The 27,209-nt window shown below is 31.6% G+C and overlaps 2 protein-coding genes across 2 annotated transcripts; one reads left to right on the top strand and one right to left on the bottom strand.

Annotated features, from left to right (window-relative positions):
- Positions 1-1,283: 1,283 nt before the first annotated feature.
- Positions 1,284-7,939, bottom strand: LOC109803142 (mitochondrial outer membrane import complex protein METAXIN). The gene is made up of 6 exons (XM_020364594.3): positions 7,612-7,939; positions 6,974-7,305; positions 6,526-6,602; positions 6,321-6,381; positions 3,576-3,738; positions 1,284-1,675 (listed from the first exon to the last, which is right to left on the bottom strand). The coding sequence occupies exons 1-6, from the start codon at positions 7,775-7,777 to the stop codon at positions 1,542-1,544; spliced, it is 933 nt and encodes a 310-aa protein (XP_020220183.1). The 5' UTR covers positions 7,778-7,939; the 3' UTR covers positions 1,284-1,541.
- A 4,936-nt stretch (positions 7,940-12,875) lies between these two features.
- Positions 12,876-25,660, top strand: LOC109803141 (pumilio homolog 6, chloroplastic). The gene is made up of 10 exons (XM_020364592.3): positions 12,876-13,125; positions 14,030-14,730; positions 15,035-16,392; positions 16,485-16,626; positions 16,730-16,837; positions 17,745-17,957; positions 18,045-18,155; positions 19,336-19,530; positions 20,216-20,384; positions 25,215-25,660. Exons 2-10 carry the CDS (start codon positions 14,092-14,094, stop codon positions 25,226-25,228), a joined length of 2,949 nt encoding a protein of 982 aa, XP_020220181.1. The 5' UTR covers positions 12,876-13,125; positions 14,030-14,091; the 3' UTR covers positions 25,229-25,660.
- Positions 25,661-27,209: the final 1,549 nt, after the last annotated feature.

The raw sequence follows: 27,209 nt of genomic DNA, 5'->3' as shown, positions 1-27,209 counted from the left end.
AAACTGGAAAACTAGAAAACTAATTTTTTCAATAAATTATTTAAAATGGTATAGGCTATAGCAACTTCACAATCATTACAGAAAAAAATATACTTATAACTAAATAATTACACAAATTATAAAATCTAAAATTTAAATAAAATTAATTTTTACATAATTTATTTAAGATGATATAGCCTATAGCGACTTAATAATAATTACAGAAAAAAAATTATAAATTACAGAAACTAAAAAAATAAATATAACTAATTAAATTACAGAAACTAAAAAAATAGAAAATACCTAAAACAGAAAATACATTTGCGGATATCCCAAAAAAACAGAAATAACCTGAAATAATAATTAAAATATATAAAACTTACATAAAATTTAAAAATAATAAAATAAATAATGATTAAATTAAAGACAGAAAAATAAAAGGAAAACGCATACCTCTCAGTTCCGTGGGGGAGACAATGGGGGACCAGCATATTCAGGTTAAAATCCCTTATATAGAGGGGTAATTTTTTTTTTTTTACTGTTAAACGTCACATGTCAAGCTACCATTAGATAAATCCGCGGTAAATTGACACGTGGCTAGCGTCATTAATTTTTTTTCAACCACCACCAGTGTCGCTATGGGCTATAGCGACACATTATCGCTATAAGCCATAGCGCTACTATTTTTTACGTTTTATTTTTTTAAAATTATTAGCTAAATTTATTTTTTATATATTTTATTTTTATATTATGAATTAAATATTAATTTCTATTTATAAACTTATATTTTCTGTAATTTCTTTATTTTATATATTTTTTTAATATTTATGAGAGTGGCACTATGTCGCTATAGGCCATAGCACCACTATTTTTTACGTTTTTTTCTTTTAAATTATTTACTTAATTTTTTTTTCCATATTTTAATTTATTTTATGAATTTCATATAAATCTATATTTAAAAATTTATCTTGTCTATTTTTCTTTATGTTATATATATTTTTTATTCTTTTTATGTATTTTAATTTTTAAATTGGTGGCGCTATGGCCTAAAGCGACATTGTGTCGCTATAGGCCATAGCGCCACTTTTAATTATTTACTGAATTTATTTTTTCCACATTTTAGTTTATTTTATGAATTTCATATAAATCTATATTTATATATTTATCTTTTCTATATTTTCTATTATTTTTTTTTTCTTTTTATGTATTTTAATTTTTAAATAGGTAGCGCTATGGCCTATAGCGCCACTTTTACAAAATTTTTTTTTTTTTAACTATTTACTTATATTTTTAAAAAAAAATCATATTAAAAATGTAGCGCTGTAGGCTATAGTGACTTGAGTGAAGCCGTTTTGTGTCATCCTAGGCTATAGCGACATTATCAATATGGCTTTCATGACTTTCCTGAAGTTCAAAAAATGCCACATGTCATGGGTGTCGCTATGGCCCATAGCGATACTGTTGTAAACAGCCCCAAAAGTCTAATTAGTTACAAAACAACCTCATTTGCGTAAAATGTTTTTAAAAGAGCCCCACTACGGTCAATCAGCCCAGCATTATTACTATCCAGAGATGACACTGTAGAAAAGAACCAAAGCAACCACCTGTGCTACCACAAAATATTTAGCCCTTCTTCTAAAGGTTTTCTCCTCCTTTGTTTGTGGCTTTTTTTTGGGTTTAGTCTTGGGCTTTGAACCTAAGAAAAAAATTTACAAATCAAACTACATTAAGAATGACAGAATATAAGGTCTTAAAATAGCAAATGAAACTGTAGCAAAGCACATAGCAAATAAAACCTTTTTCACATAACTATATAAATAGTAGAACAAAATTCCAAAAATTAAAGAAGCGCCATGAATAGAAAGAAGAGGTGAAAGAATGAACAGTAAAATGTTTGACTATTTTGTATTTCAATATGAACCAAATGAACAAACATAATATATTAACATTCATAGTAAAAGTAAATGGTTCAAAACTTCAAATGTTCAAGTCATAAAACCCATTCCAAAAAACCAAGAATTACCAATTTTTTCATTTTCAGAATTCAGACTACTTACACCCCTACAATATTAAGATCCAAGCTAGATGCATGATATTCATGAAACAAAAAGGTGCACCTCAACCATCAAGAGGTGCTGACCCTTCCAGCATCTCTCGTCAGCACCTTTAGCATGCGTTTAGGCCCATTTGACTAAACTTATATAAACTACTTCATAATGAGCATTCTGACATGAAACCTCACATTTTCCTATGTAACAGAATACAATCATGTTTTCAGATACTATTCTATTTACACAGGACAAAGCTTATAAGGCTTCTCAAAGCATCTAATGCAACTAGTAGGAACATTTATTTTCAGGTTTATGGTGCAACCTTGAGTTTTACTTGCAATCTAATATTTGATGTGCTTACCTAGGACACAAAAAAGATTATCCCTGTGCATACTTATATGCAGATAATATAGTTTTGATTGAGCAATCAAGGAAAGAGGTTATTCTAAACATGAACTTTGAAGACAGACACTGAATTCAAAGGGTTTTCACTTTAGTAAAAGTAAGACAAAAAGTATATGCATTGCAATTTCTGTTCATGTCGCTGACTCAGCAATTTGTTATACTTTTTAGATATAAAAGGTTGCCCTCTCTGTACTTTCCTTCAAATGAAAGATTTACAATTCAGTTTACATTTCTTCTCTATTTATCTGATTCTCTGAATTCTATTACTATGGTAGTGAATGTTGAGCTTTAAAGGTTCAAGAGAAAAAGTGGGAATTACAAAAATAATATGTTAAAATGAATGTGTTGTGTGGTCAAACAAGAAAGGACATAACACATAGCGATTGTATATGAGGAATTGGTGTGGCACTTATCACAGAAAAATTGATAGAAGATCAATACTCATACAAAGGACACTAGAGGCATGAATGAGGAGAGTAGCTTATATGGTTTAGCTTGATAAAAAAAAGGGTAGAGGAAGACCAAGAAGGATATCAGAGGGAATTAAAAGGGACCTCCTGATGAATAATATCCATGAGAATTTGGTTTTTAACTAAGCTGCTCAACAGTATCGTGTGATCCATGTGGCCGACCTCACCTAGTGGAATAAGATTATCATTGTTGATGATGCAAAGCATATGATGATGATCAGAGACCAAGATCACAAGCCTAGAATCATTCAGCATGTTCATAGCCCATTTCATTTATTCCACAAGTATGGCAACCAATTTATCATGAAATTCCACATCAAGAAAAGTTGAAAGAATAACTTTACTCCATGGGTTGTATTAAACTCGTTCCTATAACACAGCAACTGGAAACCTACACATTTCATAACATTTCCGTCCATACCAGGAATATCTCAAAGTAGTTTTAGCCTTATCGCAATGGTACTATCCTATTGCTACAATATCAAGGCAGAGTATTTCAAGCCACTGTTTTTAAATAAAATCATTGCTACAACCAATTCCAAGAGTGAAAGAGTGAGAGAGAGAGAGGAGTTGTGTGGTAGTTATTTAAATAAAAAAGAAAAGGAAAAGAAATATGAACTAATTGCACATGTCAAGGAAATCCATCAAATAAACCCTAAAAATATCTTACTTGAAGTTGAACGACTACTAGAAGCTGATGATGATGGGTCTGCATGCAAATGTGGATCATTGGAAGGAGAAGTACCAGCTTCTATAAGTTCTGTCTTGTGTTGTTGCACATATCTCTCTAAATTGGCATGCTCCAAAAACTTGGACCTCAAAATTGATGATTCCTGGTAGCAGACAAATGCAGGAACAGAAGTTAAAATTTTTGCCTCAAAATAATAATTCCCAGTGCTTCTAGTAAGCAATTGCTGCTAGCCAGTTACACAAACAGCACATGGTTAAAGAGCAAAAATTGAAAAGGTAAAACATAATTTTATAATGTTCATTAGGCAGTCTTAGAATTCAGAAAAGTGATATGGGCCTAACTCAATCCTACAAAATTGGCTTGTAAGGTAAGAGTTGTCCCTCACTTATATACTCTTTAATTATCTTATTTCTAGTCGATGTGAGACTTGGATTTTTTCCAATATATCCCCTCACGTCTACCACTATTAGACTTGGTATGTAGATAAATGGTGGGTGACCCTTTTTAATGATCCAGAATAGATAGGACTTGGATTTTTTCCCAATACACCCCTCACGCCTAACATTATTGGGTTTGATGCGTGTATCAATGGTGGGCAACCCATTTAGTGTTGATCTAGATAGTTTTGATATCATCTTAAAAAAAGTGATTTAGGCCTACATGAGTTTCCTTGTTCAAAAACAACTAAAGTGCAAAGGATTACAACACTTTTGAGGAAGCATTAACTACATGAGTTTCCTTGTTCAAAATATTTTCCAGTATTTGGTTATGCTTCAAGAATAACATTCCCCAACACGAAGAAAATAATAAAATGGCAATTATCAATCTCACATTTGCAGTGCCCCTTGTTGACAAGTCATTTTATAATTTTTCTAACATTTCTTATACCGAAGACAATTATTCAAGTCCAAAAACTTCCAATAGAGCTGATGACAGCCAAAAATAAATATTGCATCTGTATTCTAACATGTATAATAATAACATCAAGCAAAGAATGGTGAAATTAAAATTAGTAGGCAAACTGATAGTTTATGCTCATTCTTACTGTTTCTAGCATTAGTGTTTTTTTAATTTAGAATTAGATAACTTATAAATGAGGCAAGCCTTGCCACAATGGTAAGGTTTTGCTGCCTTGAGAACTGGATATTATGGGTTCAAATTTTGGAAAGAACCTCTTGGTTTTCCAGTAAGGCTATCAAGCCCTCCTTCCTCCCAATCCCACAAGGTAGGACTCAGGAGCCTCGTGCACTATGTCCCTTTTTAGATAAAATTTTCTTCTACATTAATTCCTTCGGAATAACCAAACAATTGTCTTCCTTACACATTAAAAATATGTATCCAGACTCTTGGACAATGGACACACTTTATATAGTGATACTCTCTAGAATCTAGATGGATACCTAATCATAAACCCCTCTTCTATATATATATATATATATATATATATATATATATCCTTCAGTCCTTTCAAATAATAACTAAGGTACTGGCAATTTCTTTAGCACCAAGAATCCACTTTTAGTCCAAATCATTTTACCTTAGTAATGACATACCAAGCACATTCAAGAGCAAGTTACACAATATGCTGTTTTTTTGCAAATGATACAGTCCTAGTTGATGAGTTAAGAAAAGAAGAAAATTATAAACTTGAAATATGGAGAAAAGATTTGAAATTAAAGGGTTTTACATCAAGTAGGATTAAAGAGAATAAGGAATAAAAGTTCAGCAAGTTAGTAATGTTTCATACGTGTAAATTGGAGAGCACGTCATAATAAGTTGCATGGTCAAGCATCTTACTAAACCCTAAACCCTAAACCCTAAACAGGATGCATGTTAAGTGGATGAAATGAAGAAATGCATTAAGGTATAATTTGTGGTCGCAAGATTCCAATCAAACTAAGGAAAATCCTACCAGACCATATACAAGACCAGCAATGGTCTATGGCAGTGAATGTTAAGGGCCGCTATGGCATCAGTGACACAAAAAGATGGTTCAATTAAAAAAGGAAGAGGAAGACCAAAAAATTTTGGGAGAAACCACTAGAAAATAAATTTACCACAACTGGATGGTTTTGATAGAGAACAATGATGTTTTTTAATCCATGTAACCAGCCACACATACTAGGATAGGGTTTGATTATTCTTGTTGGAAAGCATCTGTTACTAAATACAGTAAATGCAGTTTGCTACAAAGTGGAAAAGAACTACAAAACCTGTACAGGAGAGAAGATTGACCAAAGAAATCCACCAATTTCTACAAGTTTCTTCCATATTTATCAAATAAATTTTACTAACACAATTTAATGGTTCAGTTAATAGGCAGTGATGCTTATTCCGAGACACCAATTACTCTCAGTTCAAGCAATCAAATCTACAGCACTACAAAAAAATATTGGCTTTTCATGTAGCCCACTGGCTGCTGTCACCCTTACAACTCATTATGGCCGTTCATCTTTAAGCACACGCTCAACCCAGCTGTAAGTTTGCTCAACCATGAATTATTTTACTAGTTCTATTATGAGATTTATGCTTGATAATTCTGGGGACCTAACTCTAGCACTTTTGAGTTCCTTTGGATTCATACCAGAACACACAGATTCTTTGTCCAACTCTTTTTGACCTGGGATTTCTCATCTAACTGGACATCCCACTAGTCGCCAGAGTATCCATGTTATTTTAAAAAATATACATCAGAATCATGGCATAATTGATAATATAACTCACAGGTAAAGCTTGAAGAACAACTAATGCATGTGCAAGAAAAATAGCATCCAAGCTGGATGGCCTGCGTAAACAGAATAAAGCATGGAAATACATTACCAGAAGTTCAAAGTCAAAACTTGATCTCAACATGAAAAGAACTCAAAATGATAGCACATATTGCTTTAACAATGAACAATGTGACATATATCATGGCCAGCAGAGTCACCTGTTTTCGAAAAGGTAGTTCTGTTCCCCTAACCAAGTCGACAGAGCATCATATGCAGAGTTTGCTCTCGCATAAATCTGTTGATCAGAGAAGGCTATATATGATTATCAAAATCAGAGACAATAAACATAAATATATATGTACAGCATGGAAGCTATTGTGCACAAAAATAAAAATGAACTAATAAAAAAAGAATTTAATAGAGTAAAAGCTTATAATGTCATCAAATTCTGAATTGCCATATAACTGAAAATTGCTGAATTTTATAATAATTACTTCAAAAGTCTTATCTAGAGTGATTTCTAATTGGTTGACAGATAGTGTAAAAATCTTTCAAAACAAAACTCTTAAAAATAAATTCCTACAGAGCATACAAAGTTTAGAAATGGAAATAGAGAACTTTTCATAACCTCAAGTGTCATCAGAGCAAGTATCAAGAGAAACTAACCTCTTCTTCCTTTACTTCAGCATTGTCTTTATTTATCCCATGTTTCTGCTTTACCCAGACAGCTTTCTTCCATAACAAGACCTTCCCTATAGGCCAGGGGAGGTCAGAATAATAGATACCATAAGCCGAGGAACTGTCACATCCCACCCATAGTTCATACTCAAGTGCATCAGCAAGCCAGGTGGTAAGCATCACCTTGGTTGGTATCCAATCAGGGAGAGAAGAAACCCCACTATCTAAATCACCCACATCCCTTTTCAAGCACTCAACGATCCCCTCCTTCTCATTATTATATGCCACACAATCACCAGCCTCATAGTAAGGAATCTGATCTAAACACCACACAGAACACAGCCAAAAAAGAAAATTCATTAAAAGCATAAAAAAGCAAACAAATTCAAACACCCATATGCAAAAAAGGAACAAAAATAGCAAAAAGAAAGAAACTTTCATCATAAGGGGTATTATGAGTATGAATGCAAGTAACATTACCCACCCAGAACCAGAAGCCTCAAACACAATCAAATGGCCAAAAGGCCTAAACTTTGAAAAATTAAACAAAGGGGCTATTATTCTAATGGTAAATAAATAACCAAACTTTATTTTCTAGCATAAAAGAGATGAAGAATGAGGCTTACCAGAATCAGGGTAGTTAGGGTGGTAGTCTAAGTTGAAGGGATGTTGAGAGAGCTTGAGAAAGATGTAAGCTGACAGACATTGAGGGCAACCGGTTGGGAGACCAAAACATGGTTTTCTGACGACAAGGTTGTTCCTTTGTGTGCTCTCATTCTGTTCCGTTGCCATGTACAAGTATAAGAAGAGTGTGATGGGTCAACTCAAAACTGAACCCTAAGAACAAGGGGAAGGTTGGTTCGCTACAACAAACAAGAATTTGGAACCAAAACAGGGTTTAGGATTTGGACTATGGTCTCAATTTTGGATTCCGTACAATGTGCGTCCGGGCTTGGGTTTTTCCTCAATTTTGTTATCAAATATAAAAATAGAAAAAAAATTAAAATTAAAATTAAAGAACATGCACACTAAATAAATGTGTACAAAAGTGGTGAGAGATTTGAGTGTTGATTATAACATATTAGCAATAAAGTGATATTTTCAGATATTATTTTATATTCAAGTTAACAATTGAACTTCGTTCCTTGATTAAAGAGGACAAAGATGGAATCACTTGTCTTAACAATTTTTATTATATATTTAAAATTTAATATTATTACAATTTATAAATAAATATAAAACAATTTATATTGTGAACTAATAAAAGTTAGTATTGTAATGATTTTTAAAATAATTATTTTAAAACTCAATAAATTAATCATGTGTCTAGTTTTTAAAATAATTATCATAAAAGTTAATAAGTTTATTATTTATGGTAAATTATGATTGAATGATCATGTAAAGTTGTTATATATTCTTAGTGTATTATCATTAAATCATTCATGGTAGTAGTGGTTTATAATTAAATAATAATATAAAATTGTTTTGCATTCTTGGTGCATAGTTTTTTTTCCTTAAAAAAATTGATTGTCACATTTATTTTTAATATTTTTTTGATATATTTATGAACATGGTTTCAAATTTTGATTAGGTTGTTTGGTTCAGTTGAAGAATCAATGAAGTAACTTCGTACATTATGTTAATAATTTATGTTAAACTTATATGGATTGGTCCAAATTATCTAATGAATCTGGATTATTTGTTCTTTTTATTTGAAAGTACATTAAAATGGTGTTGTTTGTTAAAAAAAATGCATTCTAAAAGTGAACTTATTTAGCAAATCCTTAATTCAAGTTGTCCTAGTAAAGATTGAAATGTTATATTATTAGACAAAATGTGACTGATCTTACTTAATTTTGAAAATTACAAAACATTTAAAACTTTTATAAAAAGTATTTGTCAAATCATATTTATAAATACATGTTTGAACTCAACTTTATATATGATTTTCTATATATACTTTTGCATCATATTAGTATCTTTTCCAAGTTAAAAGTTTATCCTAATAAAAAATCTCGTTATAGCTCTTTTTCAAAGTCAAAATATCTTACCTATTTGTTCTATCAAAAGGTGCAATTAAAAAGCAAAAAGTATTGCAATAATTTCTCTAATAACAAACAGTTTTATCCTCTACAATATGAAATTTGTTACACTCTCTACTCCACATATCATAATACATAAATTAAATAAATCTAAATTAAGAAAATCTATCGTAAATGAAATCCAAAAGTTAAACAGAAGGGTATCACATTTTAACAAACGGAATCAATTGAAGTTCAAATAAAATCTAATATGTTAAAATAACAACTGTCCTAATTGTTGCACATATGATATTTCAAAAGGAAAATTCCCACATTGGTTGAACCACTCAAGTGTAGAGACTTTATATATCAAATTACTCCTTACATTTCCAAAGAGGTAAGCAATGGGTGGTGGGTTCGCGCATGTAAGAATGGGCCTTGTGAGCCCATTGTAGTTCAAACATGTTGGTTCCCCCCATGTTAGTAAAGAGATAAAATGAGACCTACTAAATATAAATTATTGAATTAAAGTTAATAAGTCTTTACTTATTATTTAAGAAAAAAAATTATTTCCAACTAAATCACTTTCTTGTTATTGTGTGTTTTTTTTAAGTAATATGATTATAGAATGTTTGTTTATCAATTGACTTTTTTCATGAATCAAGTTGTTATATTTTTTTTTCACAAATATGTCAATTCTTAACTATGTTTTACTCTTAGGTATGGTCTAAATATATGATTTTGAGAATACAAAATATTTTCTCTTATTTTTCCATATAAGAAATAAATGAATAATTGACCCATCAAAAATAGTCAAGTTAATTAATTTAATTTATAATATTGTAAAATTTAATTTTATTTCAAAAATATCTCTAAACTTAAGTAATTAAATAATGATTAAATTAATAATATAACACCTAATTCAATAAATATTTATTTATATTACCTCCATTCTTTTTATAATAGTCATTTAAGGTTATTTTACACAAATAAAGAAATGTAATAACTTTTTATTTTCATTTAATGATTTTTCATGTTTCCTAGTATATTTTCTTTCACCCTTGCTTCATAATAAATGCATATTAGTTGGTATGTATAAATTAATTAAAAGTTAATGATATGTAATGATATTGAAAACATAGTAATTAATGTTGTCTTGAAATTTAAAAATGATACTCCCTCCGTTTTTTTTTTCATAGTCGTTTAAGGTTTTGCACAGGACTTAAGGAAATCATTGATGTTTTAGTTTTCAAAAACATTTATTATTTACTTTCCTATTTTACCTTTTTTTTTTTTTTGCAATTTTGAGACTGTTGAACTGCAATCTACCCCATTAATTATTAATGCATTGATTACATATTGCTTTTTTTATAGTGCTTGCTTTTTTTTTATTTTTTTATTGTATTTTGTTGGAAACATATTGCTCTTATAAATGCACATTAACTTTATATGGGTAGTTGGAGAAAAAATAGGTAGACATCAAAAATAAATACACACACTGTTCAGTAAACATGTATTAATTATCAAGGGTAAAAATGGAGAAAAAAAATTAATAAGTCATTGAATTTAGTAAAATGACAATGAAAAAAAAAACAACAAACTCTGACAAAATGACTATAAAAAAAATGGAGGGAGTAAATAAATAGACAAAATTTTACTAAAAATCTTATAGATAAAAAGGAATGGAGGGAGCAATTAATAATACACTTATTTCTATGAGAGGTAAGTAGGTATCTCCATAAGGGGACATTTGTTAAATGTAAAGTTTTTTCATGCCTGAAAATCATAGTTCTTAGTAGTTATAAATCCTAAGAATTAGGATTCATAAGTGATTAAATTTGTTAGGAGATGTTTGGTACACGATAATTTTTTTCATGCCTAAGAATCATAAATATTGAGAATAATGATTCTTAGTAATGATGAAAATCTATTTGGTTAATCACAAGTGTTTTTGAAATGTTTATAATAAGCAATTAAAGATAATGTGACATTTTTAGAATACTAAAACTCGAGAGCATATCAAGTGAGAAGAATTTATTATGAGAAAGTGAAAAGGTTAAAATATAACCCTTAGATTAATCAAGTGAGAGAAAATTTGAGATTTAATCAAGTGAGAGAAAATTGATTAATCTAAGGGTTATATTTTAACCTTCTCACTTTCTCATAATAAATTCTTCTCACTTGATATGCTCCCACTAAAACTATTTTTTAATTCAAAAATATTAGTTTCTCATCTCATCCATGAAAAAAATTCAATGGAACACTTATGTAAAAAGTATTATCGATAAACAATGTTACTTAAAATTATTATTTTTTAAATAATAAATCAAACAAGAGAGATTAACATTTTCAACGTCAAATTTTTGAAAAAGTAAAATCGTTTTGTATATCAAACACTCCCTTAGGTTGGTCAAAAATATCTTTGAAAATATTTATAAATGTTTCATGATATCAAATATTTTTACTATATTGATTAAATAAATTAAGATAATATAATATTTTTACTATGATAAGAAATCTCTTTTAACCCATAAATGTTAGATTTTCACCTATCATGAGAATAATGTGATGGGAGTAAAAAACTTGTATAAAGAACATTTTCAAAAAACTATATTTTCAAGATTTTCTTTTAATGATAAATCAAATATGAGAAACTAACATTTCTAATTTTAAATTCTTAAAAAAATAAAAATAATTCACAAATCAAATACAAAAGAAAGATATAAAAACATAATTATCAATACATCCATAATGATTTCATGTTTCTTATAATTAGAATTAAAAATAGCAATTTATTTCGTATATTTTTTTGTAGGATAATTTTATTTCATATATAATAAAAAATGCTTTTTGTAAAAACACTCTTAATTGATATAAAAAGTAATTAATAATGACAGTTGCATTTACACTAATAATAATAATAACAATAACAATTATAATAATAAGTCATACTGATGATGAAAAAAAATTATGGTAATAAAGATGATGATCAAAATAGTTGACAACCACAATAAAAATATGAAAATTTATAAATTTAAAAGTAAATAATGTAATTTAATAATTTAAGTATCAATTTTAGAAAAACTTTATTCATATTTATGCAAGTTAGGATTATTGAATACATGGATCAAATAATATAAGATAATTTTAACTTAAAGAAATATGAATGACACTTTCTTACTAATATTCTCCATTATTAGTTAAAAATCATAAAATTTAGTAAGTTCAATCACTTAATTAAGAAAGTGACTCATTAAATAACATGAAAGATTCAAAATTAACGATAAAACAAGATTAACTTATTAAGTAAATTTCAGTCCCAAAAATAAAGACAACATTTTAGGGTGTGTTGGAGAAAATGCAGCTAACAATCCTTTTTAAACTTAGTCAAATATTTAATTTGAAACAATTTGAAAAATAATTATATTGGTAATACTAATAATCAAACCACGACACTAACTCAAATAAGATTGACTTTCATGAAAATAATACTTAAGATCTTGAAAGAAAGTGAAATATGATTTTTAATTTTTATTAACAAATTAATAATTTTTTATATTAAGAAAATATTTTGTTATAACAATTACGAATTTTTAATTCCATTAAAAATATTTAAACATTCATTGAACCTAACACTATTTTGGAATAACAATTAAATAATAATTAGTAAATAATTTGGATACAATTATCAATAGAACATGGAAAATATTTCCTTGTGATTAAATGTTATTATTAGAATAAAATAAAACCTTCCTAATTTGAATTGTTTATTATTTTCCTTAAAAATGAAGAATAATTGGGTAACATTAATAGTATTATTTAGGCGAGTTTCCATGTTTGTCCCATTCTGCCTCACACGAGAGAGACCAAAGAGAAGAAATAGCAAAAGGGGGTGCGTGGAATTAGCGCTTTTCTTTTTTATCCATTCGCACGCAGCTTTTGTTTCTTTCTTTCTTCTCATTTTTTTTTCTTTTCTATTTAAGTAAAAAAAAATCCTCTGCTCCTCTTCCCCACCGTTGCACCCTCTTCAAAACTCATTCAAACCCATCAACATCTCTTTTCTCACTCACTACGCGCGATGAATCTAGGGTTTTGAAACAGTGAATATTCGCACCTCAGGTTCTCTCTCTCTCTCTCTTGTTCCTTCCACTACTTTCTCTCTTTCGATTACAACGTTTTTCGTTATCTCTCTCTCTATGTGTGTGTGTGTGCATGGAATTTAACTTGTTTTTGTGAAGTGTTACGGTGGTGGTGATGATGATGATCGTGGTTGGTTGGTTGCGGAACATGCTTGTTTGGTCAACGAGAGGGAGCATGCTTTTCTTTGACTAGTGAAACTAGCTCGTTTGTTGTGTAGCGTGTTTTGTTTCAAGTTTTTTTTTTTAATGATTTTTTTTTCCTTTTCTTTTTTCAGTTGTGTATGGATGAATAGGATTGCTCTTGATGTTTTTTAATGACTATATTTTGTGCTTGTGTAATATTTGGTTTCGTTAAATGGTTGTTGTTTGGTGTACATGGATGCTTGACATCACAGTTGAGGTTCCTATTTTGTGTGATGTCATTTGGCTTATTTTATTTTGGATCAGTTAGAATTATAATTATAATGACGAGTTCGAGGATAGGACCATGTGCTTACTACCTCATTTCGAATATGCATTTAAGCAATATGTTGTGGTTGTTATTTGGCTTGTGTTAATTGGCATGTGGCCTTCGTGAAATGGAGTACCTGTGCTTACTACCTTATTTTGCGTATGCATTTAAGCAATATGTCGTGGTTGTTATTTGGCTTGTGTTAATTGACATGTGGCCTTAGTGAAATTGAGTTTTTGTTACATAACGCCCCTGCAAATTCATGTGAAGGGTTTGATTAAATGGATTTTTCACGACTCACCGTATTAATTGATTGGAACTATTGTTTGTTTGACCTCTCTGGTTTACTTTTGTAGTGTAATTTAGCATCATTGGTAAGTTGTATTTCTTATTAGGAGTTTATGCTGACTTGTCGGTTTTCGGTGGTGTTTAGGAGACAATGTGACACTTGTAATTTTCATTACAAAAGAAGGGGACAGCTAATCTTTCTGCGGTATGGCAACCGAGAGTCCTATTAGAATCTCAGAAGCTGGGGGTAAATGGCCCTCTCACAACAAAGCTGCAGCGTTTGGTTCACCATCTCGTAACATGGTGACAGAGGATTTGGGTATACTTCTGAAGGGCCATAGGTTCCATGGTGGTGGACAGGATGTGGCACCTAATCGCAGTGGCAGTGCGCCTCCCAGCATCGAAGGCTCTTTTCTGGCCATAGAAAACCTCTTAGCCCAGCAGAACACCACCCAGAATGCAAGCTCCTCAACTCTGAGCAGCATCATGCAAAATTGCGAGTCTGAAGAGCAATTGCGAGCCGATCCAGCTTATTTGGCATATTACAGTTCCAATGTCAACCTAAACCCTAGACTTCCTCCCCCTCTTACGTCGTGGGAAAATCGCCATCTAGGACGTCATAGTGGCAGTTTTAGAAATAATTGGAGATTGTCTACTGCAGATGATAGTGGTAAAGTTCCTTTACATTTGCCTCAAATGACTCTTTCCACACACAGGGAGGAGTCTGAAGATGATTCACCCCAACAGTCATATGATGACGAATTTGTTAAGGCAAGTGGAATGAGGCGTAAATCTGATGCAGCTTCGTTGGCATCTCAGCTCAAAAATGTGGTTGATTTAATTCAGGTGATTATTTTGATATGAACTTCTCAATTTTGTGAAATTCTTTCAGTTTTCTGCATATAAATTACACATTTTATGTCCCTCATATTCTTGCATAGGAATAGTATGTTTATCATTTTTTTCTCGATTTTTTTTCTCTAGTTTATTTTTTGCCTTTTGCTTACTGCATTGGGTAGTAATCCCACAACTATGCTATTTTCTTTTTTTCTTTTCTATGAGTTGTTAAGTATTTGATATTTCCTGCCTCCTCCAAAATAAATTTGTGTTTGTGAATCTTATATTTTTTGTTCAATACTTAAACTTTCAGGAAGATTTTCCTCGTACCATGTCACCTGTATATAATAAGTCTCTTTCTGTAAGTCATGGACTAGTGGATAAACCAATTGACTTAGAGGTCGGTTCTAGTTCTTATCATAACCCCCCTTTTACTGCAGTAGAGGCTGCTAAATCTACTGTAGGTGCTGATGATATAAGGTTGTCATCAAGTATTGATACCCATGCCCCTGTTGCAAGTTCATCATCTCTTGAATCCACAGGCAGCATTGATGTTAGTGACTTAGACGTTGCAACTGTTGAATCTCAACTAAAGGCTCTTGGTGTATCTAATCTACCAAATCCAGAAAGTCTGAATTACGAAGAAAAATGGAAGACCAGCTACCAGAACAACATGATGCAACACCAGGGATGCCAGCAACAAAACAATCAATCTGATGTTCCTAGTGCCAATTCTCAAAACATAAATTCTGCATACGGTGGTAGGGAACAGTTCCCTTGTAATTCTAGCAAGTTCTCCAATGTCCAGCCACTACTGCAGTCATCTGGGTTTACACCTCCCCTATATGCCTCAGCAGCTGCTTATATGACCTCAACAAATCCGTTTTATGCTAATATGCAGGCCTCAGGTATATATACTCCACAATATGTTGGTGGATACACTGTAAACCCCACAGGTTTTCCTCCATATATTACTGCATACCCTCCTCATGGTGCTGTACCCCTTGTTGTTGATGGGGCTACTAGTTCCAGTTATACTCCACTAACACCAGGGGTTTCAACTGGGGGAAGCATTTCACATGGAGCTGAAATGCTTCAGACAAACAAGTACCTTGGGCAATTTGGATTTCCTCTACAGCCTTCTTTTGCTGATCCTTTGTACATGCAATATCATCAGCAACCTTTTGTGGAGGGATATGGTATTTCTGGTCATTTTGATCCTCTCACACCTAGAGCAAGTGGTGTTGGCCAAATCAATCCTTATGATTCACAAAAAAGGCCCAGTACTGGTGCTTATATGGATGATAAAAAATTACCTGATCAGAGAACTGGTGGTAATATGAACTCGAGAAGAGGTGGATTATTGATTCCTAGTTATTTTGGACACGTGCCAAACATGGGTTTTGTAATGCAGTATCCAAGTTCACCTCTCCATAGTCCTGTTTTATCAGGATACCCAGAAGGAAGTCCTGGTCATCCAGCAGTTAGGAGTGAAATAAAACTTTCCCCAGCTTCTGGTAGGAATGGAGGCGTAATATCTGGATGGCAAGGTCACAGATCATTTGACAGTGGTCATGACCCCAAAATTGTTAATTTTCTTGAAGACTTAAAATCTGGAAAAGGTCGAAGATTTGAGCTATCTGATATTATTGGACATATTGTTGAATTTAGGCAAGTAACCTTTTCATTTGTCTTTCCAGATGTCTAATTGATCAGTTTCATGGCTTTGATAATTAACTTCGTTGTGTGTTTTTTAACTCCAGCGCTGATCAGCATGGAAGTCGATTTATACAGCAGAAGTTGGAAAGTTGTAGTGTTGAAGAGAAGGCATTGGTGTTTAAAGAGGTTCTTCCACATGCTTCTAAGTTAATGACTGATGTATTTGGTAACTATGTAATACAGAAGGTGTGTTTTTGAAGTGATGTATATTGTCATTATTAGCCTTAAGAGTTGCTTTTGGTTGTTTGAAGTTTATGCTGGTCTAATTTTTCCCTTCACATGTGCTTAGTTTTTTGAGTATGGAAGCCCTGAGCAGAGGAGGGAACTTGCTGATCAACTGTTTGGCCAGATACTGCCTTTAAGTCTGCAAATGTATGGCTGTCGTGTAATCCAAAAGGTATATAATATAATCTATAATGATTAACATAACTTTGAACACTAGTTTTATTGGCATGCTTGATAGGCCATATCTACTGTGCTTGGATCTTGAGTATGGATTTTTGACTTCGATTCTGTCATTGAATCATAGCATTGGCATTTATAATTGAGACTTATTAATGCTTTGTGCATATCCTAATCCTAGTTTGGTATTGAGTATTTAACAAATTATGTTCTTAAAAAGTTAAAATGGATTATCTAACCTGATTTGCCTTTTTTGCACCCACCAGCATCTTGTGGTAAAGTTTATAAAATCTGGCTTGCATTCAGTGTTTAGTTGCCTATCTTCTAAATCTACCTTTCTTTCATAGCCACAGTATTCCAACTGATAACTAAACCAGTGTATTTAGATTAAATCATAGATACCTTGACCTGTATAACAGATGAAACAGGTAACAGGTCTTTCATCTTTCTCTGCTGTTTCTCTACTACCCTTTAATATATATCTTTTTTTCAAATTTGGAGGATTTGTGTGTAGAATAATTATTTAATGTGTATATCAAAACTTTAGAATAGTTCCCATCCTGCCACCTGCTATCCCTCTACAACAGATTTGGGCCTTTGGGGTTGGCCAATTCGCTTCAATATTTGGGATTGACTATGGTCTATAGTCATGATTCATGTAGAAAATTTTGGCATTGTTTGATTTGTGTAGCCAATTTCGCATAGTGGGCAGAAAAGGCTGGGTTGTTGTTGTATATTGCACTTTGTGGTCAGTTTGTTTACCTGGTTATTCTTGGTACTCAGTTTTATTTACCTTATAGCTGCATAAGAAATTGAAGCATATCTATTACCTTCAAGCTTCGAACATGTTTTTAAACTATTATTGTATATTAGAAAATAAGTTATCATTTATGTACATGCAGGCACTTGAGGTTATTGAGCTTGAACAGAAAGCTCAACTTGTTCTTGAGCTAGATGGAAATGTTATGAGATGCGTTCGTGACCAAAATGGGAACCATGTAATTCAAAAGTGTATTGAATCTATTCCAACCAAAAAAATTAGCTTTATACTATCTGCATTTTGTGGTCAAGTTGCTACCCTTTCAATGCATCCCTATGGTTGCCGAGTCATTCAGGTAAATTATTGCTTTGCTCTTTCTTTCTAAAGGATTTTTCTGTTTGTTTGGTCATGCATTTAATCCTATGATAATATTTTTTTATAGAGAGTTCTGGAACATTGCACGGATGAGAGTCAATGTCAGTTTATTGTGGATGAAATCTTGGAGTCAGTTTGTGCTCTTGCTCAGGACCAGTATGGTAATTATGTTACACAGGTACCTTAGTCACTATTCTCTCCAATAATCTATACCTATTTGATTTTTAGCTTCTGGTGTTTATGGTGCTTAGTTAAAAATACTGTGACAAGTTGGAGGTAATTACATGCAAGTAATGTCCGTTTATCTATACATAATTGTAAATTGCAGAATCTGAACATTGGCCATATTGCAGAATTAGCCAGGCTAGTGGCTACTAGCCACCACACACTGAATAAATCTTTGATAGTCTTACTGGTACTGTAAAAAGTAAGATGGCATGATTTGTGACAGTCTCAGCAAGTGCTACATCAATATTTCACTTTCTATTTTTTTTTTTTTTACTTCCTCTTTATTATACTTTTCATTTACTTTTGAAGTCCTGTCTCCTTCTCTTCCTTTCCTTGGCATTTTCATGTGAGAATACTTTCTGTGTATTTATGTTCTATTTAAGATTTATTTTCATAATGTATTTACCAATAGCATTATGGTCTATATCAAGGTTGTCAAACTCGAGTGTCTACGGAAGCTTGTGGAGCTTCTTGAGACTTGTAAACTCATAAGAATTTACTTATTATAGAAATAACATTAGAAAACCTATTAATGATGTATATGCACAACATAATACTCTTAATACAACAATAATTCAATATTTTAACTCCATAAAAAAGCAAAGTACTAAACTACAATAATAAAGTGTTATAGTAATATTAGTACTAAATAGGATTAAACTACATAATGATCAAATAATATATAATTTCATAAAACATAGTTCCTAAAGTGAAAATATTCAAAAAAACAATTAATTTCTTCTAATCATTTGAGTTGTAAAACACTAACAGGATGAAGTCAATGGGGGGCAAAAATTACATTTGATTTCAATCTCGCTTCTTGATTCGAGAGTTTATAAGAGTTTACATGAGTTTAAAAAGTTTATCCGGAAAAGGGTTTACTAGAGTTAATACGTTTTCTCTACTTGGGATCTTAAACTCTTCTCGTAAGAGTTTACAAGTTAACTTGAAACTTTAACAACCTTGGTCTATATTTCTATTCATGAATTGATGTTGATTAATTTTGGGTTCACATGATTAATGTTGCTACTTTGGATTTGGACTCAATATTTGTGTTTATGTTTTGTGTCCTTTCATATGTTAATTTTGTTCAATTTCTTAAGCTATATGCTTTTCTTTTGTCACCACAGCATGTCTTGGAGAGGGGAAAGCCTCAGGAAAGGAGCCAAATTATCAACAAGTTGACAGGACATATTGTTCAACTAAGCCAGCATAAGTTTGCTTCAAATGTTGTAGAAAAATGTTTGGAGTATGGAGATGCCACTGAACGGGAGTTGCTAATTGCAGAGATCTTTGGGCCTGATGAACAAAGTGATAATTTATTGGTAAGTTTAAACTTAGGAAGGCAAATTACGAACTAATTATTCTTCAGAATTTTGAGTTGTTCCATGCTAGAAAAAATGCTTTACTCATCAGCTTCTTTGTTTAGTTTGTTGTTGAAGGAGATTCCCAATAAACTTTGAAATATCTCTAAACAATAAATTTAGTTTCGGGAAGGCAGCTTAATACTTCCATAGTCTTTCATGGAGAGGAAAATCACATTTTCATGTAGTAAAATTTTAATACATTGTTGTTTATGTGGGATTACATTTCTATAACTGTTATTGAAGAAAATTTGCTATCTATCTAGTTATTTTAAATGTTTGGCACATTGGGGTTTTGCTTATTTTATTTTATTGACAAAAGGCATAACCAGACTGAACAAATGAAAGAAATAGGGCAATTAAAGTCATTCCCATGGTTTAACCGAATCTTGTATCCTAGGTTTTTGCAAGTTAACTTTTTGATGAATTTTTGTCATCAATTTATTATTTATTGCATCAAATTGTCTTCCCCCCATAAAAAGTATATATCACTAGCAAAGCTACTTACTAAATCTTGGACATGTTTCAGGAAATTGTCTAATTAAGCAAATATTTAATTTAGGGTTGAATCATTTTATAATTGGTGCTGCATACACTTTAGGGTTTGTACATTTCTTACTATGTTGTATTTTGATTTTCATTGTAGACAATGATGAAAGACCAATTTGCAAATTATGTGGTTCAGAAGGTCATTGATATCTGTTCTGAAAGTCAGCGAGCAATGTTGCTTTCTCACGTAAGAATTCATGCTCATGCTTTGAAGAAATACACTTATGGAAAACACATTGTGGCTCGGTTGGAACATCAAGTTGGAGGTGTGTACTTCCAGTACTTTAGTTGACAATTTAGAAATCCTAGTTCTCTTTGCTAAATTATTCTTAAATCATGGTCATCTTCTCATGATATGCTAACTTAGCTGATACCACGTAATCAGTGGTATGGACAAAAATGTTAACCGCCATAAAAAAAGTTAGAAGGGTGAGGAGAGTGAGATTTTTATTCCTTCTTGCTGTTTTAACATTGTCAATCTACAAATATTGATTTAGTTGTTATGATGAAGATAAAACAAAAGACATTTGATGAAATCTGTCAGAATTTCACGATGGAATAGACACTATTTTGCAGGATTATTTTTATAATTACAAGAATAATAAATTACCCAATACTGTAACAATATTTAACTAGCCTATTTACATTATTCACTTATTTATTTTCCCATATTCCCATTCAAGTTGGAGCATATGCACTAAGCTTATTTCATATATAACTTATCCAAAGATCTCTCTAAAACCTAGTGAAAATATCCTTCGGTCGATCATTTGAGTTAACATAGCTAGTGGTCCTCAATAAGATTTTCTCTCAAATAGAAACATTGAATTAAAGGCCACTTGTAGTGCAACTTAATTATTGATGTCATTTGCATAACCACATAGTGTCCTAATCTTCTAGTTCTATGATGTTAAAGGGGTGTGTTTGTTTGAAATTTCAAAAGATTTTAAAAGATTTTTTTATATAAAAAAGTTTTGTGGCATTCAATTAAGAATTATTTTAATATAAAAAGTCTGTAGTATTCAATTAAAACAATTAGGATTTTTGTCAAGAGTCCATCAAAATTTGATGGTATTTAATTAAGACAATCAAGATTTTTTTTAGAGTATGTCAAAATCTAATAATATTCAATTAAAACAAAAAAAGTCTGTTGGTATTCAAAAACATAAAGATTTTAATGGATTTTTTTATGGATGGATTTTATGAGATTTTTTTAGTAGAATTTTCATATAATTCATTCATCCAACAATCTCACAAAAATCATTGAGATTTTACATGACTTTTTTCTCGTTTTTTTTTCTCCCTTGTCTATTTTGCTTCTCTCTCTTTTTTTCCTCTTTGCTCTCTTTCTCTCTATTTCTCCCCTCTCTCTCTCTCTTCCCTAACTCATCTTTTTTTTCTCTCTCCCTCTCCCTCTCTCTTCTTATGTCTTCTCTTTCTCATATTCTTTCTCTTTTTATTCATCTCTTTATTTCTTCTTCTGCTTCTCTATTTTTTTTTCTTATCTTTTTTTTATCTATCAATATTTTTTGTTACATTTTTATCTATTAATATTAATGTGTAATTTATCAATGTTTGTTTTTTTAATTATTAAATATTATATGTTGTTAAAATTTTTAAATTATGAAAATTTAACATGTTTATTTTCAATAAAATTTAATATTGAAATATCAAATCTTTAAACATATATTAAAAATATATTTTGACAATTTCTACCGATTAATGAATACCATAAATTTGAACATACTGTTCAAATTTAATAGTATGAATGAGAAAATATAAATGCATAGAGTGCGGTTGTATGTAGAAAAATGCTACTAAAAAAGACAAAACTAGAATCAATTGTTTATTGAAAGATTGAAAAAAATAATAATTTTATTTTCTTTATTCAAACCTTGTCATTTCTGTATGTAGAGAAATTGTATTGTTTTTTAAAAATTCATGCGATCCTTTGAAATCTAATAAAATCCTTTCAAATCTTATAAATTCTTAACATACAAATCCATTAAAATCCATATTTCAACATCTTGATTAAAAGTCTTTTAAAAAAAAATCTTAAAAGTCATTAAATTCCTACAAAGTCCTTTAAAATTCACGAGACTTTTTTATGTTAAAAAAGTCTAATGAAATCCCAATCCAATGTATACTCCCCTTATATTCTCCCCAATGAATACACCACCACCTAGAAATGAACTCCATATTAGTAAGGAAACCTGCCCAATCAGCATCTAGTTAGTATCCCTATCCTAGAATCTGATTTTTACTTTTATCTACATGCAGAAGACCTTATGCTGGAGCTCCTTTGACATATATTATGTTACTATATGTCTCAATGCTCTTCACACAGTAACTTAAGGAATTAACTTACCATACTATTTGCAAATATTAAATTTCCAGACTAGTGTTTGTGGGACAATTTAGTTTCCTATCCATGATTTATAAAAAACAATTTGTTACTATGATTTTGGATGCAACTTCAATGATTGTGTTGGCAACTGCAATTGCAATGTGACTGCAATTATGGTAACATTGGTTGCATTTGTCTACAATTTTCCACAATATCAAGGAAAGCAACAAAATTGTGATAGCAATTACAATTTAAAACCTTACTCGTGTCTAATCTTATGTGAATGGGAATATTAGGTTTAAGAGGCCGTGCTAGAACTAGTAAAGGTAGGATTTGATGAAGAGCCCATACTAACATCATTAGCAACAAGGGAAGGAGGTTGATCCAAAATGCTACGGTGGAGTTGGTCAACAATGATAGACCAAGAGAGGGTGAAGAATAATGGTGTGCTCCTTAAGAACATGGGTCAAAGGTGTGTGAATTTTGGTCGAGACTAGAAAAAGAGTGTAACACTCCTTAGATTTGATGTCTAAAGAGCTCCACTCCATGGCACTTCATACAACTCCTTGTTGATTAGAACTCTTCACTAGTTAGAACCCTCTGTGGGTAGTTCTTTCTTAAATGTTTGTTTGCTTTAAGGCTTTTCAGTGTATTTTATCCTCATTCGCACACTTTCTCAGAAACTTCTCAGAAGGTCACCCATTCCTAAATTGTTCCAAGCCAAGCATGGTTAATTATGAAGTTCTTTTGTGATGAGTTATCAAACAGTGGATGCATCTTGTTGGTATAGGTAGTATAAATTAATTCTTTAAAGTTATCTTCAACTATACAATCTCAGATTTGTATAAATCTTTGGATTTCTCTCATTCCAGTGTGTCGAGCTGTTACAAGCTCACCAACTTTTGCCTGATTCGTCCTTGAATCACACAGCACTGGGAGAGAGGACCTGTTGTGATACCATTTGTAATTCTTCTTAGATTTGACCTCTCAGTGGTTTCATTTTACGACACTTCACACAGTGACACTTTACACAACTCATTGTTTAGAATCCTTCATCGGTTAAAACTCTTTGTGGTAGTCCTTTCTGAGATGCTTGTTTGTTTTTAGGATCAATGACTGACTCCACATATCAACACAAGACTTTTCAACATGTTTTGTCCTTGCATGCTTTATGAGAAACTTCTTAGAAGGTTACCCATCTCTAAATTGCTCTAAGTCAAACATACTTAATTATGAAATTCTATATTGATGAGCTATCAAAAAGTAGATGCTTCTTGTCGGTACAGGTAGTACAAATTAATTCCTTTAAGTCATCCTTATTTGTACAATCTCACATTTGTACAAATATCTTAATTCCTCTCATTCCAGTTTATCTGGGCTATTACAAGGAGCAAACACAAGATCTTAGAGATTGGCACAAGACCCAAAGAAATAAACAAACTTGGAAAAGGTAACATTGTCTAAAATGAGATAACATCATAGACAGAGTAGGAAAACAATGCCCCTTTTGTGATAGTGTAATCAAGGAAAACATAAACTGAGTAGTATTCGCACTATCAGTACATAAATTGTGAATTGGAATACCGAACATAAAATAGAAAATAAAATAAGTTTTGCCTAGCTTGCATGAAAATAAACCGAGTACTACATGAATAGTTGTCAATGACAATGACAACATGAATAACACTAAAATCAAGGAACCAAGGACCCGGATAGGCAGGCAAATGAACTATCCAAATTATGCAACTGAGGAGGTGGAATTGAAACCATCATTGGTATTCAAAATACGATGGACATGTTCAACATCACAAGGATAGTGGGTGAGCGTGAAATCCGGGTGATGTCCTGCATATGTTGAATATAAAATTATTTTGGCATCTGAGCCACATTTTTAATTGACCTAATTGCTTAACAGTTAAGTCATAACGTTGGAACAGAACCTATAACTGATGCCTATCATTCTTTGATAGGTCCTTACATGATCATTTGGGCCCTAATGGGCCATTAGCACATCATCTGAACAAGCCTAAAGTGTGGAGAGTATGTTAGGAGAAACAATAGGGGGAAAGGAGAGAATGTTGATGTGGCAGAGAGAGGAGTGGAACAATTTGGGTGAGGGAGTTTTCTATTATATTGGTAGGGAGTAATGGGGTCAACACTTTTTGAGGGGTTCAGGAAATTAGTTATAGACAGAGAGTATTAGCCCTTTGTAGGAGCTCAGCACTGCAGCAGTGGAATATCCACTCCACTGTAACCTTTTCTTGTTATTCAGCAGAAATAATACAGCAGCGACGTTCACTTTTCTTTTGAGTGCTCATTATCATACTTTTGTTCTGCCTTGTTATTTTCTATACGGTTCTGGGTTTGTAAGTTGACATTCTTGAGTATTACTCTCAAATAGTGAATAGGTGATGTCCTGCATATCACTCTCCACCTGCTTAACCAAGCACAGATTAGATGTCCATACGAAGAATTAGGTTTCCTGTCTTCCATATTGCCCTTTTCTTTTTGTATAAACTATTGATTATTGATATTGATATTATTAAATTATTGGAAATTAATATAACCAGACGATACTGCTTGGTGTGTCTAAAAGCATCCTCAACCCTATCTTGAAAGGGAGAAGATAAAATATTGTATGGAGCAAGAGAATCAAACTCGTACCTGGATCATGATGACTAACTATCATATATATGTTATCTGCATTCTTGTATGCCTTCTCATCCTATACTTTATTTTTTGCTAGCAGAGAATCAAACATGAGAATAGAGAGGAAGCGATGGATCTCCAGAAATGCTGCTGCGGAATGCAAACCCTGCAGCTTCAACATATGTTCTGTTGATCACAGGAATGAGACGTTGATAGCTTCCAATGACTTCATACCCGCACCTTGATTGCTTTCCCATTGATGGCTTCAGGAGACATTAGTATATACAACTATACTTTGAAACTCAATGTAATTATGTCATTCAAATAATTGGTTCAGAATGTTATTTGTAATTATTTGGAAGGAAACCCTTCCCTTCCTGATGTAAAATTTACAGGGTGTTCCGTGCTTGGTGTGTGGTTTTCTTGGAGATACAAGGATTCTTAAAACTCAACTAGTCCTTGTCACCCTAACACCTGCTTCCTAGTCCTTGTGATGCATACTTTAATTGGGAATGATTAAATTGAATGGTTGGGTTTTTTTAATCACTCTAATTGTAGGGTTTATACTTATCTGGTTGTAGCATATATTGGAGATGAAGACAAGTTTAGCCGATACTGTAGAAGAGTGAATATAATTTGTATTTTTAAATAAAGCCACACCGACTTTCTGTAGAAGTGGAAAAAGAAAACAAGACTTGTTTTCAGACAACAAAGAGAAAATAATCTTTTATATATTTTAAACCCAACAATGCATTTCTTGTGTGAAGGCTCGAGTTCTGTGCTTCTACTCAGATTTTTGGATCGATGACGAAATCCGTTTTACGTTGGATATAGAAGCTGATTTATAGTAAAGAAAAATTACAGAATGAACATTAAAGTGGAAGGTGTTGACATGTTAGTCTTTAAAAAACATTGGTCTGTGACTAAAATATGTTTGATTAAAGAGATAATATCGACATACATTGAGAGGCAAATGATAGTAAATAATTAAATTTAAGAATTTATTTCATATTTTAAAAATTTATTAATTTTAGAGACTAATAAATCAGTGTCTTGCTCGCATTCATTTATTTTCCTTTTCTTAAAATGGTATGAGATTCCACTGTATGAACACTTCTAATTTCATATTTTTATTCATAATATCAATTATTAATTTCACAAGAACCAATTATACAAGTGGATAAATCAACTACTAAATATTATGCTTAAATATGTTCGTATGTCCAATTTGTAGGAGTATTTTTTGCTTCCAAACTAATGAAATTTGTCTTCATTTTTTTAAGAGTAATGCTATACATTCCAAAACCATCTTCCGAAAATTTGTTCGAACACTTAAAACAATCATTCATATTGATCGACTTACATGTTTGACATTATAAAAAATTTAAGCATTCCAAGGATGTTTGAGAATTCGAATTCGAAGGCTTTAGCATTTTTGTTTTTCTAATTCTAATGAATTTTCTGGTAGTCACTTTAGTCTTTCTGTTAGCTTTTAACTAACCGTCACTTTTTTGTCAAATCAGAATCAATCGCATGTTAGTCATTTTTGCCTTTGTCAATCTAAGTTTTAATGTGTACACTGCCAATGCCACATTGGTTCTTGTTCAATCATGCTTTTCGGGAGTCAGGATATTTGGTCCTTGTGTTTGTGGCAATCTTGAACTCGATGAGAGACTTTGTGTTTGTTGACGATGGCAACGAGATGGGACACTACCCAATGTTACTACCTCGTTCTCATTGTGCTTTGGTTGCAGATTGTTCGATCAATAATTTTGAGGGAAATGGAATGATTTGTAACCCTTTATTCATTCTCGCACTTACACTATTTTCAAATAATACTTATCATGAAAGATCATGATTGTTCCATTTGTCAAAATATTAAAATTATGGTTGAAATAAAACAAATAATAACTTGTCTAACTAGTTTTGTTTAGATTTTTTTAGAAATATTACCTTTTTTTTTTAATTTTTAATCACTTCAACCACTTGTTTTTTGAAAGAGAAAAAGAAGATGAGATAGATAAAAGAAGAGGGGAGAAAGAGATAAAAGCCAGATATACATAAAAGAAGATTGAAGAGCGAGAAAAAAAAAACC

Source organism: Cajanus cajan, chromosome 1 (genome assembly GCF_000230855.2).
Source record: "Cajanus cajan strain Asha chromosome 1, NIPB_CcT2T_4, whole genome shotgun sequence".
Taxonomy (NCBI): Eukaryota; Viridiplantae; Streptophyta; class Magnoliopsida; order Fabales; family Fabaceae; genus Cajanus; species Cajanus cajan.
Note: the sequence above shows the minus strand (reverse complement) of the source record. Positions and strands in the feature narration are given on the sequence as shown.